We start from the raw sequence: 14,710 nt of genomic DNA on the forward strand, positions 1-14,710 counted from the left end.
GAGATTAGGAATGCCAGCACAGAGAAAGACCTAGACAAGAGTTGAAGGGATAGCCATGGCGATACCAGATGCAATGGAGCAGACTGCTCTGGAAAAAGAGATCAGTAAGAAGTGGATTACGCTGCAGACACTAAAGTTGGTCCAAGAGAAGAGAGCACTGAAGATGAGAAAGGAATGTTTCTGAGAGGGAGGAAGAGCAACATGAACTGAAATGTAACAAAGTAAGGAAAACGTCCAGAAAGAATAAGGCAATATGGTTAGAGGAGCAGTGTGAAGATATACAGAGGTATTACAGCGAGTGTAAAAGTAGGGAGGTGTATAAGACTATCAGGAACATTAATAGGAAGTGGCAGCCAAAGCAGATGGCAATCAAAGACGAGAATGACAAGATGCTCATGAACAAGGAGAAGATTGGTGCAATATCTCATCCATCACTGCACAATGTGCACAAAGCACAGTTGGACCTGAGTGTCTCAGAGGGACTGATCGAAGCAATGAAAGATGTCTTTGCCAAGCATCGAGAGCAAGACCGATATTTTGGAGAAGGAAGCAGAAAAATCAGTGAAATGACTAAAGAACAACAAGAGCCCTGGAAATGACAAGATCACGGGAGAGATGATCAAATACGATGGAGAAAGTATGATTCAGGAAATATACCGACTATGTAATATAGCATGGAAAGAAGGGAAGGCATCTAAGTAATGGATAAGACCTGTGCTAGTGACTATACATAAGAAAGGAAGTGCACTGGAGAGCAAAAACTACATAACAATTGCCCTAAAACGTCATCTAGGCAAGGTGCTGATGATGATACTGATAGAGAGACTGCGATCGCAGATGGAAGAACATCTAGCAGACAAGCAAGCAGTATTAAAGAAAAATAGAAGTACTGTACAGCAGATACTGACACTAAGACCGATAGCGGAGAAAGCTTGATGAAAGAACAAGAATGTCTACAATTGCTTCATCGATTTTCAGAAGGCATTGGACAGTAAAGATCAGAAAGTCAGACATCCTTCTTCAGTGCAACAGACCCACTTCTTCAGATCACAGCCACACCAGAACAGACTCAATATTTAAGGCACAGAGAACCAAAAATAGTAATCAAGGTTGACTAATCAGAAAAATTATGATTGAGGTAAGCAAATCAGAGAGCAGAGGGTTGGGGAGGGAGTCAAGAATTAGACAAAGCAAAGTATGTACATAGTAACAGAGACATAGCCATGCTAGTCTATATACTATGCACATACCTTACTTTATCTAATTCTTGCCTCCCCCACTCTTCTGCCCCTCTGCTCTTTGATTTGCTTACCTCAATGATCATTTTTCTGATTTGTCAACCTTGATTACTATTTTTGGTTTTCTGTGCCTTAAATATTGAGTCTGTTCTGGTGTGGCTATGATCTGAAGAAGTGGGTCTGTTCCACAAAAGCTCATCACCTAATAAATTATTTTGTTAGTCTTTAAAGTGCTACTGGACTGCTTTTTTGTTTTCATGTGTTAATGTGTTGAATTTGAATATAAATGACAGTTCTGAGCACTCCCTCTGTAAATGACTGTTAAAGTTCCTTTTCAGTAAAACACAGACTTTCAGGTCATTAACAGAATGGCCCACTCCGTTAAAGTGCTGGCTGACACGTTTGTGAGTTAGGAGTTTTCTGATGTCTGTTTTGTGTCCATTCATTCTTTGTCAAAGAGAGTCCGCAGTCTGTCCTATATACATGGTGTGTGGGCATTGTTGGAACATGATGGCATAGATGACATTAATTGAGGAACAACAGAATGTGCCCATGATTCTGTGAATAACATTGTTAGGTCCAGTGATGGTATTTCCAGAATAGATATGTGGACAAAGTCAAGAAGTGTTGTTATAGAAAGATCCTGAGACTAGGATGGATGCAGAAGGTCACCAATGAGGAATTATATAGGAAGATACAGCTGAAAGAGAACCAACTGCAGAAGATTATACAATGGAAGTTACAGTTATTTGGGCATATCTGCAGATGAACAACAAACAAAAAATCAAGACCCTAGTATTTGGCATAATGGACAGTTTGAATAGGAGAGGCAGATCCCACAGAGAATGGGTAGGTGATATAGTAGATTGGTGTGGAGCTAGTCTACAGAAATTAAACCACTCTGCACTAGACAGGGAAAGACTGAAGGAAATAGTGAGGGAGGCATCAGAAACCAACAGGCGTTGAGCCAGTGGTGGTTGAGGATGACTATGAATGCATGTGAATACGAGACAGTCCTTAACATCATTGCAACCCCTCTGTGAAGAGCAGCATACACACAATGATTTGTAATGCAGTACATGTTTACTGCAGGACATTCACAAACATTTTACATATTCTGTCTCCTCACACTTTACATATGTTTGTATCACTGACTTCCAGACTTTCACTCCTGAACTTTCTCTCTCTCTGGAGGATGCTAAGGGGAGTTATCCAACATTTCAAAATCACATATCATTTGTTATTTAGAGATGAGTTGTTCATTTTTGGGCTTTTAGATATTCAGTGATTATCGAAAATAATCAGGAGGAGGGGTTTATTTATTTATTAAGCTTTGCAATTGTAGCATAGGGAGCCACAAAGAGGTCCTTAAAGAGCCACATGAGGCTCCGGAGCCGCAGGATGCAGACCCCTGCTCTTAGCCAAAGGTGGCTATTCCTTCCCTCTGCTAGCTTTCTTGTTGCTAGTGTAAAGTAATGAACATACTGGAGGGCAATATAGGTGAGATCCATGACAACTATTCAAACACCACTTAGAACATTATTGTCTTAAATTTTTATCTCAGCTTTTCAAAAGTGTCAAGAAAAATTTACCAGCCGTGAAACAAAATCTGCTCAGCCACCTTTTGCCATGAAGGGCTGCTAGAGTAAGGTACAACTATTACACATAATTATATCACTTTGCTTTAACTGATCTCGGGGAAATGAATTACTTTTGAAAAAACTGGAATCCCTATGAGCCATGCTATGACTTTTCATAAGAAACACTTAGCATCACTTTTGCCACATTTCTATCTCTCCACCTTTGCCTCCATCTCTCAGTCCTCCTCCTGGGGATCCCAACCTACTGAGAGCAGAGGAAACCCACACTATGGAGCAGACAGCCACCTCTGACTGTGGCAAAGCACTTGGAAAGAAAAGAAGGGACAGCAAAAAATGGGAACTAACTAGCCCTGAATAATAAGATGTCAGGATACAGGACATAAACCTGTGTAGTAGGATATTTTGGCATGGGTAACAACCCTACCACATACCATCTAAAGAAGTAATTCACATACACTTCAAGCAGACATGACATCTGAATAATACTAATGGAAATAAGAAATAATACATTGTCTGGAATTACCCCTTTTTTCCATTCTTCCAAATATTCTGGTAGACATAATCACATAAATAAACAATACGTATCAGATTACCTTTCGTACTAGCAATCGGTATTGTGATTGATCACCTTTTTAAAGTATGTGTTACAGAATTAATCGAAGTGTGACAAAACCAGGGAACCCAGGTACACATAATATCATTCCAGTGCTAATGAACAAGTAGAATTTGGCCAGGTGTTTTTATTCCTTTACTTATTTTTAAATGGTAACAGCAGGTTTCAACAATGTTCTCACACTGAACAATAATGTTAGCCACATTCATTAGTTCTCTCCTTTACTATGTACAGGTGACAAACAAACATTTATAGACAGTAAAATTGCCACATCAGTCAATTTATTCCATTATTCCATCTCTGACTGACTGGCAGAAGACTCACTAGAGAAAAATCGGAAGGAAATCTGCAGAGGGTACTTTTGGAATACCCGGTTGTCAGCAGCTGGCTTATGCCATGGAACATGAGGATTCATTCCTTCCATATGGATGCTGTTACAGATCTTTTCATTACCTACTTAAATGTCTGATCCTTTTTAGAAACAAAGAGGTCTCAATCTTGATGGAATCTTCTTGTATCAGTTTTCCACTGCTACATATAGGGCAGTAATTTTTTGATTCATTTTAAATTTCCTGTGTTTCAGTTTCATTGAATGTTCTCATGTCAGTTTATCCATTCTTGTGATACACAAAGACTTACAAAATTCAGATTAATCAACTGAAGGAAATACATTTTTTCAGTCTGATCATCCCTAAAAATCTTACCTATGCAGATATTAAATGTGTGTGCCTCTCAGAAATAGCCCCATGCTCTCTAGTGCACTTGATAACTTCAGTATAGAAAGTAGACACAGGCTACTACCAAACTGAAATAACGTTTTCTTGTTTTGCTTGTATTGTGCTTGACTGAATTCTAAACTGCGACTCACTTTTTGTTTTCAAAGTAATGTCTTTAATTATCACACTGCTGCATTTACTTCAAAGTTAGATGTAGGACTTACAGAGAATGTACTATTAGCTCACATTCATATTTACTCTTTCAGAATTGACCATAACATTCTATCTAAGACAAATAGGCACAAACATCTCAAATACTTTTAAGAACTTAAAGAAATTTCCTATCGCAAAGAGACTGGACAGTGATAAGAAACATCTCTGCGAAATTTTGAAGCTGTAAATAAAAATAAAAATTAAAATGCCTTGTTTTGTGACAATATTTAAAATCAAAACAAAAAGCAGTCAAGTAGCACTTTAAAGACTAGCAAAATAGTTTATTAGGTGAGCTTTCGTGGGACAGACCCACTTCTTCAGACCATAGCCAGACCAGAACAGACTCAATATTTAAGACACAGAGAACCAAAAACAGTAAGCAAGGAGGACAAATCAGAAAAAGATAATCAAGGTGAGCAAATCAGAGAGTGGAGGGGTGGGGGGGAAGATCAAGAATTAGATTGAGTCCAGTATGCAGACGAGCCCCTATAGTGACTCAGAAAGTTCCCATCACGATTTAAACCATGTGTTAATGTTCCAAATTTGAATATAACTGTCAGTTCGTCCACTTCTCTTTCTAAAACGGAGCGATAATTTCTCTTCAGTAACACACATACCCTGAGGTCATTGACAGAATGGCCCATTACTGTTACTGAAGAGAAATTATCGCTCCGTTTTAGAAAGAGAAGTGGACAAACTGACAGTTATATTCAAATTCGGAACATTAACACATGGTTTAAATCGTGATGGGAACTTTCTGAGTCACTATAGGGGCTCATCTGCATACTTGACTCAATCTAATTCTTGATCTCCCCCCCCCCACCCCTCCACTCTTCTGATTTGCTCACCTTGATTATCTTTTCCTGATTTGTCCTCCTTGCTTACTGTTTTTGGTTCTCCGTGTCTTAAATATTGAGTCTGTTCTGGTCTGGCTATGGTCTGAAGAAGTGGGTCTGTCCCACGAAAGCTCACCTAATAAACTATTTTGCTAGTCTTTAAAGTGCTACTTGACTGCTTTTTGTTTTGATAGTGTATAGACTAGCACGACTTACTCTCTGTTACTATTTAAAATCAGTTATTCATCCTCTTATGTTAATTAGCAGAACTTCAGTTTCAGGATGCAGCAAATAGGATTTAAAAACATATTTCACTCCAAGCATGCTTCTTACCTACAGACACCGTTTAATTAAATTAAATGCGACAATACTACTTTCCTGTAGTAGCTGCTCACAATGTACTAAGGAACATCTCTAAACTTTCCAGAGTACGAGAAGAAATTACAGAGCATTACAGTTTATAGTAACTATTTTACTAGTGGTGTCTTAACAGGAATGTTTCATTTTCTATAAATGGTTTGAAGCCACGTGTTTCATTGTACAGATTTTAAACAAAGCAAATCTTTATTATCCAAGATTTCAAACTAAAATACTACATACTTCAAACGTACCTATCTAGTTGTTTTATTACTGTCATTAGTATAACCCCAGTAAGACTAATGCACAATATATTTTATCATCAGCAAGAATATGCCCAGTTCCAGAAACACACAATAAATGTAAGGCATATTTCTTGTTATCCATTAAAATATTCACAATTGACTTTTTTTATAGACTGACTTATTTTTAAATAATTTGTAATACTTTTACAAATATACTTACTGGTTGTTCTGGTAAATCTTGTGTCTCTTCCATGAGTATTAATATTTTTAATATGTGTTAATTATTAGAATGTGTGTCTTCATCTGCAGTCTTCAAAGCCTGTTAAAAAAGGTATTCACAGCTTTATATACTTTGTGGGGTGCTTATCATTTAGGCTATCAGAGAATATTCCTTTCTATATTTTCTGCTCTCATGCTTTCTAAAATCACGTTGCCATTTCTAAAATAAGAGACCAAACTCACATATGGAGGTTTTCTAAAACAAGATTTACCTTTAAGCCCCAAAGACATAAACAATGGGGTTTTTTTTAAATGCACGTGGCATGTTTCTTCTGCATTTCACTTGTAACATACTCACTATAGAAGCCAATATATTAAACATTTCAATCATACACATGTGCTGAGATTGTACAAACACTTTAGGATTACTAGAGCTAATTTAAGTGATCAACTCCAGGCTACTATGTCAGTAAACAGACCCCACCTGTTTTAATTTGGAACATTTACATAACTGTCACACAAAAAAATCAGGACAGGACTCACAATTAAATGTTTCTACAAGCAAGACTGATTATTAGCAATTATTGTTTAAATTGCATATTTAAGAATATGTAGTCTCTCTTTTTATTTTGAAAGAAAAAGTTAATTTAAAAGAAAGTACAGGTTTTAGTACTAAATTCTACCTGTATTTAGTACCAACTATAGCAAATAGAAGTCAGACCCACTGGGATTATCCATAGAAAAGTGAGAGTTTTGAAGGAGACTACCTTCAGAATTGTTTTATTTAATTCCTATAGTCTTCTATTAAAAAAAAATTAAATAAAATCTTAACTTCCCCAGTGGTTTTTCCATTGACTGGATTTTTGGCATTCAAAAAATAAAATCCTCTAGAATTATATCGGTAAAAAATACCAATCAACCGGGCTCAAAATACAAGAGGGTAATAGTGGCACCCTACTTTGAATATTAACCATTAAAATTTAAAGTTTAATTTCTCTTTGATCACCCCTTTATCTCCAAATCACTGACATAAATACTGCCAGCCAAACTCTGCTTACACCACTGAAATCAATGAGTGCCTCATGAGCTGATTTACATTCAATATGTATTCAGTGGTGTCAGCCACTTCTCCCATGATGAACACTAAACAATTTCATACTCTTCCCTATAAATTGGTCTTTTCCACAAAGAAACATGAAGAACACAAAGTAGGTACACAGCCATTTTATAGCTTGGTAAAGGAGCCACAGAAAGCATCAAAGAATATGTAATAACTTAGGAATATATAAATAACAGCAATGTGTGTAATTTACTTATTGTGTTAGACTCTGATCCTGTCACATTGCCATGGGCTTCAATGGAATAAAGAATGGCCCTATGTTCTGTATCATATACCAGCTGCGCTCTCTGCATTTAGATTCTCATATTTTGCCCATCACTGTGGTATCTGTGCACCTTTCATATAACGAAATCTTCCCAAAGAAAAATAAATAGGTCGAAGAGGCATGACCTCACACAATATACTCAAACTTAGAGGAAAAAATCTAGTTTCATTCAAACCAAAAATTATTTTAAATTTTTTTCTTTACAAAACTAAAAAAATTTCACTACAGGTGAAACAAAACTGTTGAAGTTTCTTAGTTTTCCTTTTTTGGACTGGGGAGGCAGGAGGAAGAGGGAGGATTATTGTGTATATACATGTACCTACCTTTTAAATTAGCTACACTTCAAAGAAAAACGACCATTTTCAAAAGAAAAGGACAAAAGGTTCAATTCTTAAATACCCAAAACAAATCATGTAGAGTTTTCTGATTTTTTCTTTCCAATTTTGTTGCAGTAAAATGAAAAACATTTTTTTCTGTGAATTTATTATTTGTTGAAAAATGTTTGCTCCAATCTACTTATAACCACTCTGGTCCTTAATTTAAGTTGGTTACTGAAAAGCATCACATTCTTTGAACACTGACATGAGATATTTTGTGGCATGTACAATTTCATATTGACATAGAGTGAAACACACAAAAGGTTTCTATTCTCAAACCAGTGGGAATCACTGAAGAGTCTGTTAAAAGTCCCTTTTCCAAAAGTAACTTAGGCACTTAGACTCTAAAACATCATTGTCTCTCACTGAGATTAAACCTAATCAATGTACTACACTCAGTGCAGCAGAAGAATTTATAAACTGTGAGTTTAAATTTATAGCATCACATTACATATAAAAAGTTAATTTATTTTTAAAATAAATTTTAATTTAATTTTCTTCCTGAAAGGAAAATTGTGGAATTTAACAATTCTTGAAAGAGTTTCAGAACTAGAGTAAATTATTTCAAAATTGCAAAGCTGAAACAAAGATTTAAAATTATAGATCAGATTTTCATTCAAATCCTATCTGATATTTTGACCTAAAGCATCCATAAATTATTTTATTTGGTTTGGCTTTCCACAGAAAACAAGAGTGAAAACTCTCCTAGTTTTTCGATTTGAATTTTTTTTCCCCTAAATAAACTCAAGGGCAAATTTGTTTTCACAAATGTTGGCATTTGAGCAATATGACAAATATATACCTAATTTATAACTAAGGTTATAATTACAAATCAGAGGATCCTCCTTTTTAAACAAATAGGACACCTTGCTACCCATGAATGCAAAGCTTTTCCAAATCAAATCATTTACTGCATCAAAATCAAAAGGGAGAACCATTTTGTCTAGGCGGCACCTGAACTTGAGCCAACACCTTTTCCAAGAGGAAAGAAGAGCATGCAACATTTTCTACAATGAATAGACATTTATGCAGAGGACATCATATAAAGACCAATCCAAGTTGTACCTACTGTTACAGAGAACCAGACAGAACACAATCAGCAGAAGAGAAAGCATGCAGTACAAGGGTTAATAGGATAACTGTAGTGTAGCTGGACAGAGGATTAGGAGTTCTCTAAGCAACATAGCTTCTTAGTTTAGAGTGTCTGTTTAATATTTTATTCACCATTTGTCAGGACACAAGGTGGGTGGCATACGCCATACTATATAGCAAACATGCACCCTCTCCGTCAGAAAGTTGGTAAAAAAAAGTTAGACAAAATTAATTCTAATTTTTACAAAAAGCTAATTTCAAAAGAAGGTTTTGTTAACTTCTGAAAAACTAAAGTAGCCATGTTTTGACATATGTATCTACACAATTTCCACTGGTGTCAAGTATCGGAGGGGTAGCCATGTTAGTCTGGATTTGTAACAGCAACGAAGGTTTAAACAAAGACTGGGAATGGCTGGCTAAATACAAAAGCAGCTTCCCCTCCCTTGGTGTTCACACCTCCAGATAACTGCTGGTAGTGAGCCTCACCCTTGCTGACTGAGCTAACCTTGTCGTCCCCACCCTTGCTCTGGCTTATTTATACCTGGCCCTGCAGATTTCCAAGACCAGCATCTGATGAAGTGAGACTGTGTTCACGAAAGCTCATGCTCAAAACTTTTCTGTTAGTCTACAAGGTGCCACAGGACCCTTTGTTGCAATTTCCACTGGGTAATCTTTAAAAACCAATACAATCATATTTTACCAAAACCACATCCAGGCATCCCCAGGTCCCCTACCTACATAGTCTGAACAATTGCATTGCTTCATATAGTCCACATAATCTAGTCTTCAAAACTTCCAACTGATGGCTAACCTTGCAAGAACATGAAGTTGCTGCTCAACGGTTTATGATATCAGAGTATTTTCAAGAGGAAAGTAACTGGTACCTGTGAATATAAACCTGCATACAAAATATTAATAATTCATAAACCTACAGCAAGCCACTGAAGGACATGAGGCAGTCTGGGGTTTCCAGCTCCTGAAAAAGACTTGTGAAACAGTATCTCTCTTTTTTAATTTGAAAAATAGTTTGCGTCCTTTAATAAAACAGTTCTGGGTTAACCTTCTGAACTGTCTTCAAGAAACAAGAGTCTACACAAAATAAATAGCAATTTTCATCTGCTACAAAACAGAATGATTAGTATATACAAAGACACTCTGAAATCTGAATCTAATTAAAAGTTTTAGTGCTGACATTTTATTTAAACTAATTTGTAATCTTAATTATTAACTGATACTTTATTAGCTCTATGAGCAAGCAGCTGTTTGCTAGAGCCAGTATTATAAAATTAAAGTACTCCAAAAAGATAGATGCTTTACATACCATTTTCTTTAGTTTGCTTAATTTACTGAAAAATCATTCTCTTGCACTTCATAATAAAAAACTCAAAAAGAAGCATGGACTATAACGTTTAATATATCGGTTTCTCTGGCTTCTGTTCCTATGGCAAAATTCTGACACTATATCTCCATGCCAACCCTAAGTGAAAAGTGCTGACAGGTAAAGAGATCTGTTGCATTAAATCCTATTTTAAAAATCTTAAAACAAGCAGGTCTGGAATGTTAAAACTCAGTAAGAATGGAGATAATTTCCTCAGCAACCTAGGCGGATACTAGTAGCAAACATTAATCTCCTTTTCCAGATACATGGGCTCTGGCTTTGAGTCTTTAAAATGTCAGCTAAAACTTCAAATGTCTCTCAAATTGCAAATGAGTAAAGATACCACCAACTACTTAACTTATCAGCGAAGAGCACTTTAGATTTTTTTTTTAATTATTAAAAAGTCACTGATTTTTTCGCCCTCAAACCGTAGTTGTGTGAATATGCACTTTTCATGGTGTACCCAATTTTAAATAATGAAATTAAAGATACCAAATAAAAACTATAATGAACTATTTCACTATGAGACACCTGGAGGTTTTAAAATGTATAATATTTAACATAATTATTTCAATCTATTATTCTCCAAAGGCCACAAGTATAGTGTTTCTGTATGTGATAGCAATAAATTCTGGAATTAACAGGTTAAAAAACACTACGCTTCTGAGCTACAGTGGAACAACAGACATTTCATGATCTGTCCCACTTCTCTACCCTATGGGCATAGAGAATTGGTCATTAGATAGGAGACAGCTCTGTCAGATCACCTAATCCATCCATCCATCCAACCAACCAAGGATTATTCCGAAAAGCATACTTCAACACTGCAAAACGTATGGTATTGCCGACTGCTCAGTGTTCAGAAACTGTGCAGTATCTAAGCACAATAAGATGTGGCAGATCGTGGAAGTCATTTTCTGTATTTAGTTCATTTTATTTCCTTTAGGGTTTCACCGGCTTAAAAAAATAGAGAGAGGCAAAGATTGGAATACAAAATTAGTATTATGTATTGTATTGTTCCAGGTTGTCTTACACTGACATTGTAGAAGAGCCAAAAAGCCAGTGCTGAGTGTACTATTGTAACAATAATTCAGTGCCAGACTGTCACTGTGCACAGATACAGGAAAGCAGTTGTCATAATACAGAATTAAAGGGGACCACAAACCAAAACAAACTGAAACTGTAGTTATTTAAAATTGAATCCAACTGTGACATGACAGCTTGCATTCAAAGTGTTAAGACAGTGTAAAAAAGAAAGAACTGGAGAGTGACATCCATAGTTGAAATCAAAAGCTGCTTGTGAGATAGTTACTTCCCCTTCATATTTAATTTAGAGCAAACCGCACCTTTTCTACATACTATATGAACACTGCTGATTTCTTTACGATACATGTTTTATTACTGTCCATCTTTATGATGGATCTGTTTTATTACTGTCACTTTTGCATTGGGTGTTTAATTTCCTTCTCTCCATACAATTATTATACAATATATACACAGAGCCAACTAGATTTGCAAATCTAAAGCAGCGATAATATAGCACAGAATCCCAGTATATTTTGGTCTTTGGGACCATCTAAAATGTCAATAGAGAAATATTGTTTACATCCACTTTGTACTACACTCAAAAGATCTACAAGAAGCACTATTAATATAAACATTTAATATGCCCACGTTTTTTTTAATACCAGAGACACCAAAGGAAATAAAACACAAAAACCAAATGCAGTGAAGGAACCTTCAGGGGTTTGCCTTCAAACAATCTAGAGCATATAAACAGAGCATGAGAGCTGCTGCTCCCTACAACATATGAAATGCTGCTGGGAAGTGGGCTGTAGATACAAGGCACAAAGAGAACCTGAAGGTGCTAAAATGAGAAATTTTCATGATGATACAGAGGGATAAAATTTTCTATTAAAGTACCGGAAGATAAAAATTCACATTAGCCACAAGAAAATGGGCTCCCTAGGGGGAAAAGCTGTCAAGATAAGAGACTTTAAACAAAGTAACCAGTAAAACTTTAAACAAACAGTAAAGCACTGAAGCCTTTTAAGCCATTTCTTAGCGAACTCCACCTCTAAAGTCCTTTTGCAGTACTTGTACACATTACTATTTAACACCTCCACTTTGCTGAAAAAACATGCACCATTTTACAATGGCAACACTGACTACAGAGAAATCAGCTACGTGCTGTCTACGCTCTAGTGAATAGTACAGAACCTATCAAGCTAATCTTGCCCCATTGGCATTCTGAGACAAGAAACCATGGATACTCAGCCTCCTCTCTCATCCTACACAGATGGATGCTTCAGGCCACAAGAGAGACATGTGACTTAGTGAGACCGCACTGTTACAAACCTATTTGATATCTACACAGTAATTGGAGGCCCCCACCTCCTACAACCATTAATCAGGTACCTTCTATCAGCAGCAAATTCAGTTAAAAATTATACTGTTGTGAAGAGGAAAAAAAGCTACCAGAAACTGTTCCAACAATGTCTATATAAACTGTTTTCAAATTTAGTTTGACACTAAAGGATGCAGGGCAATAGAGTAGGCCCAAAAATTCACCTCTGAACTGGGGTATTTTTCCCACCACACTCACACTGAAAAGCAAAGGTAAAAGTTTGATCTAAAGTTTCAGACGCTGCTTCTATCTCAAGGTGGTAGTTCATTCACTAAATTGCTAGAATTTGATGATTGCATTGAACCTATTGTAAAAATACCAAGAGGAGGTATACGTGTCTCTGCCCCATTATAAACTGTCCTGTCACTCTTGGGTGGAATCAAAAAGTAGAACCACTTGCGCAGGAAAGAAGTTAGAGGTTTTCTAGATTTCTATTGCTAATAGTTGTATTAATCTGATTTGGGAGCCAGAAGCTGGTTAATTTTTCCCTTCCCACACACTGACCTTTTCTGCATGTCAGAGTAGGAGAAGGCATGCATAGACAACAAGAGAGATCTCCTTCCTGATCCAAGAGATTGGAGTCCTTGTGCTCCGGTCCCTACCCAAAAGCCAGTTCAGATGGGTTCCTTAGGTCTTCTCACTAATGCATTAATCAGCTGGCTAAAATCTCTATTTTTTTCATTTGATTCCTAGCATGTTTTCCTTAGCGATATTCTATTCCTTACATTCAAGTCCTCCTCTTCAGTTACTCAGTGTTCTTCCTGGAATCAACTAAAAAGTGACTTAAATCTAGTTTGTTATGTAGACAATATCCTATTTTGCTTCAAATTCAAATCTACATAAAATGAATTGGCGCTTCAGCTGGAATTCCTACTGAAATCCCACAAGGATAAGGGAGTGGAACAATTTTCGTCACTGGGCGTGCTGGAAGCCACTGAACAAAGCTGTATATTTTGTCTATAATTGAAATCCCTTCAAGTCAGGGGGTGCTGCATCATCTCCCCCACTCCTAATTCCAGCTCTTATGTTCCAGGAGTGAGTACATCTGAGGATTAAGCTTCACTTTTTCCCTCCCTGAAAGGGGTCACTGCAAGGCAAAGCGATACCAGGATGGGCACTTAGGAAAGTCTGTGGCAACATAACACAAACAGATAACCAAGTGGACAAAAAGAGAGCTTGAGTCTCTAGGATGGTCAATCTGCCAACTTCCACTGACAACAAATATTTTAAAACCATGCACAGAAGGAAAAGGAGCAGCAGCACCATTCAGGCACTAATGTTAACACCAGTGATACATTCTATTAAAAGCCAAAAGCTTATTTCTGTTTGTGCCACTAAGAAATGAGAGAATTTTAGAATTGCTAAGTAGAAAATTCAGTTTCAAAAGTAAACCCTGAAGTAGGCTTGAAAGGTCCAGTGCCGTCTAGATGCAGTGATTTTCAACAAACAATTTCAAAAGTTATGACCAAGGCGCACATCTAAAATGTGGACACCCTCAGGTGCTCCCACCAGATGTGTGTACACACACACACACACACACACACACACACACACACGGTTTACGTTTTAATATCTTTTTGATGTGAGACATGGTAAAAGTCATGGGACTTGTACCAAAAATAACAGGGAAATTAACGGCACTGTTCCAAATTTGGGATAATAATTTGAGAGAGTTCTCTTCCCCCACATTATATCATTTTAATACATTTACACTCCATATTAATTTTTATGGATTCTACTTAATATCTATTCCTCACTAGATAGTTTTGTATTTTTCATGGAACCATAATTACACAGAACTCTTTGAGAGTAGAAGAAAAATTGTTTGCTTACTATTAGTGTTTCTGTATTAAAAAATAATTCTCTCTCCTTTAAATTAGCATACTTAGATTTTATCAATACTTAACTTTTCTTCAAAATAGCTTTTTCGAGGAATTGTGTCAACCAGCAAACTGTCTGCAAATGTTTGAAGTTATGATATCTGTGTTCACTATTTCACATGCAATTTTAGTTCTGTTCTAATGTGATAAAAT

At 36.4% G+C, this 14,710-nt stretch overlaps 1 protein-coding gene across 7 annotated transcripts in view; it reads right to left on the minus strand.

Moving 5' to 3' along the window:
• Positions 1 to 14,710, minus strand: part of EYA3 (EYA transcriptional coactivator and phosphatase 3) — a 166,469-nt gene that overhangs the window by 110,339 nt on the left and 41,420 nt on the right. For 4 of the 7 annotated variants that reach the window (XM_074976655.1, XM_074976654.1, XM_074976650.1 and 1 more), the window contains exon 2: positions 6,040 to 6,138. The exons of 1 other annotated variant lie outside the window; for it this stretch is intronic. In XM_074976655.1, coding sequence (XP_074832756.1) covers positions 6,040 to 6,072 — 33 coding nt within the window. In that variant the 5' untranslated portion in view covers positions 6,073 to 6,138. Of the gene's footprint in view, positions 1 to 6,039; positions 6,139 to 14,710 lie in introns of those variants that run through there. 2 more of the 7 variants (XM_074976652.1, XM_074976656.1) reach the window with 2 other exon arrangements.

This window comes from Carettochelys insculpta, chromosome 24 (assembly GCF_033958435.1).
Source record: "Carettochelys insculpta isolate YL-2023 chromosome 24, ASM3395843v1, whole genome shotgun sequence".
In the NCBI taxonomy this organism is placed as follows: domain Eukaryota; kingdom Metazoa; phylum Chordata; order Testudines; family Carettochelyidae; genus Carettochelys; species Carettochelys insculpta.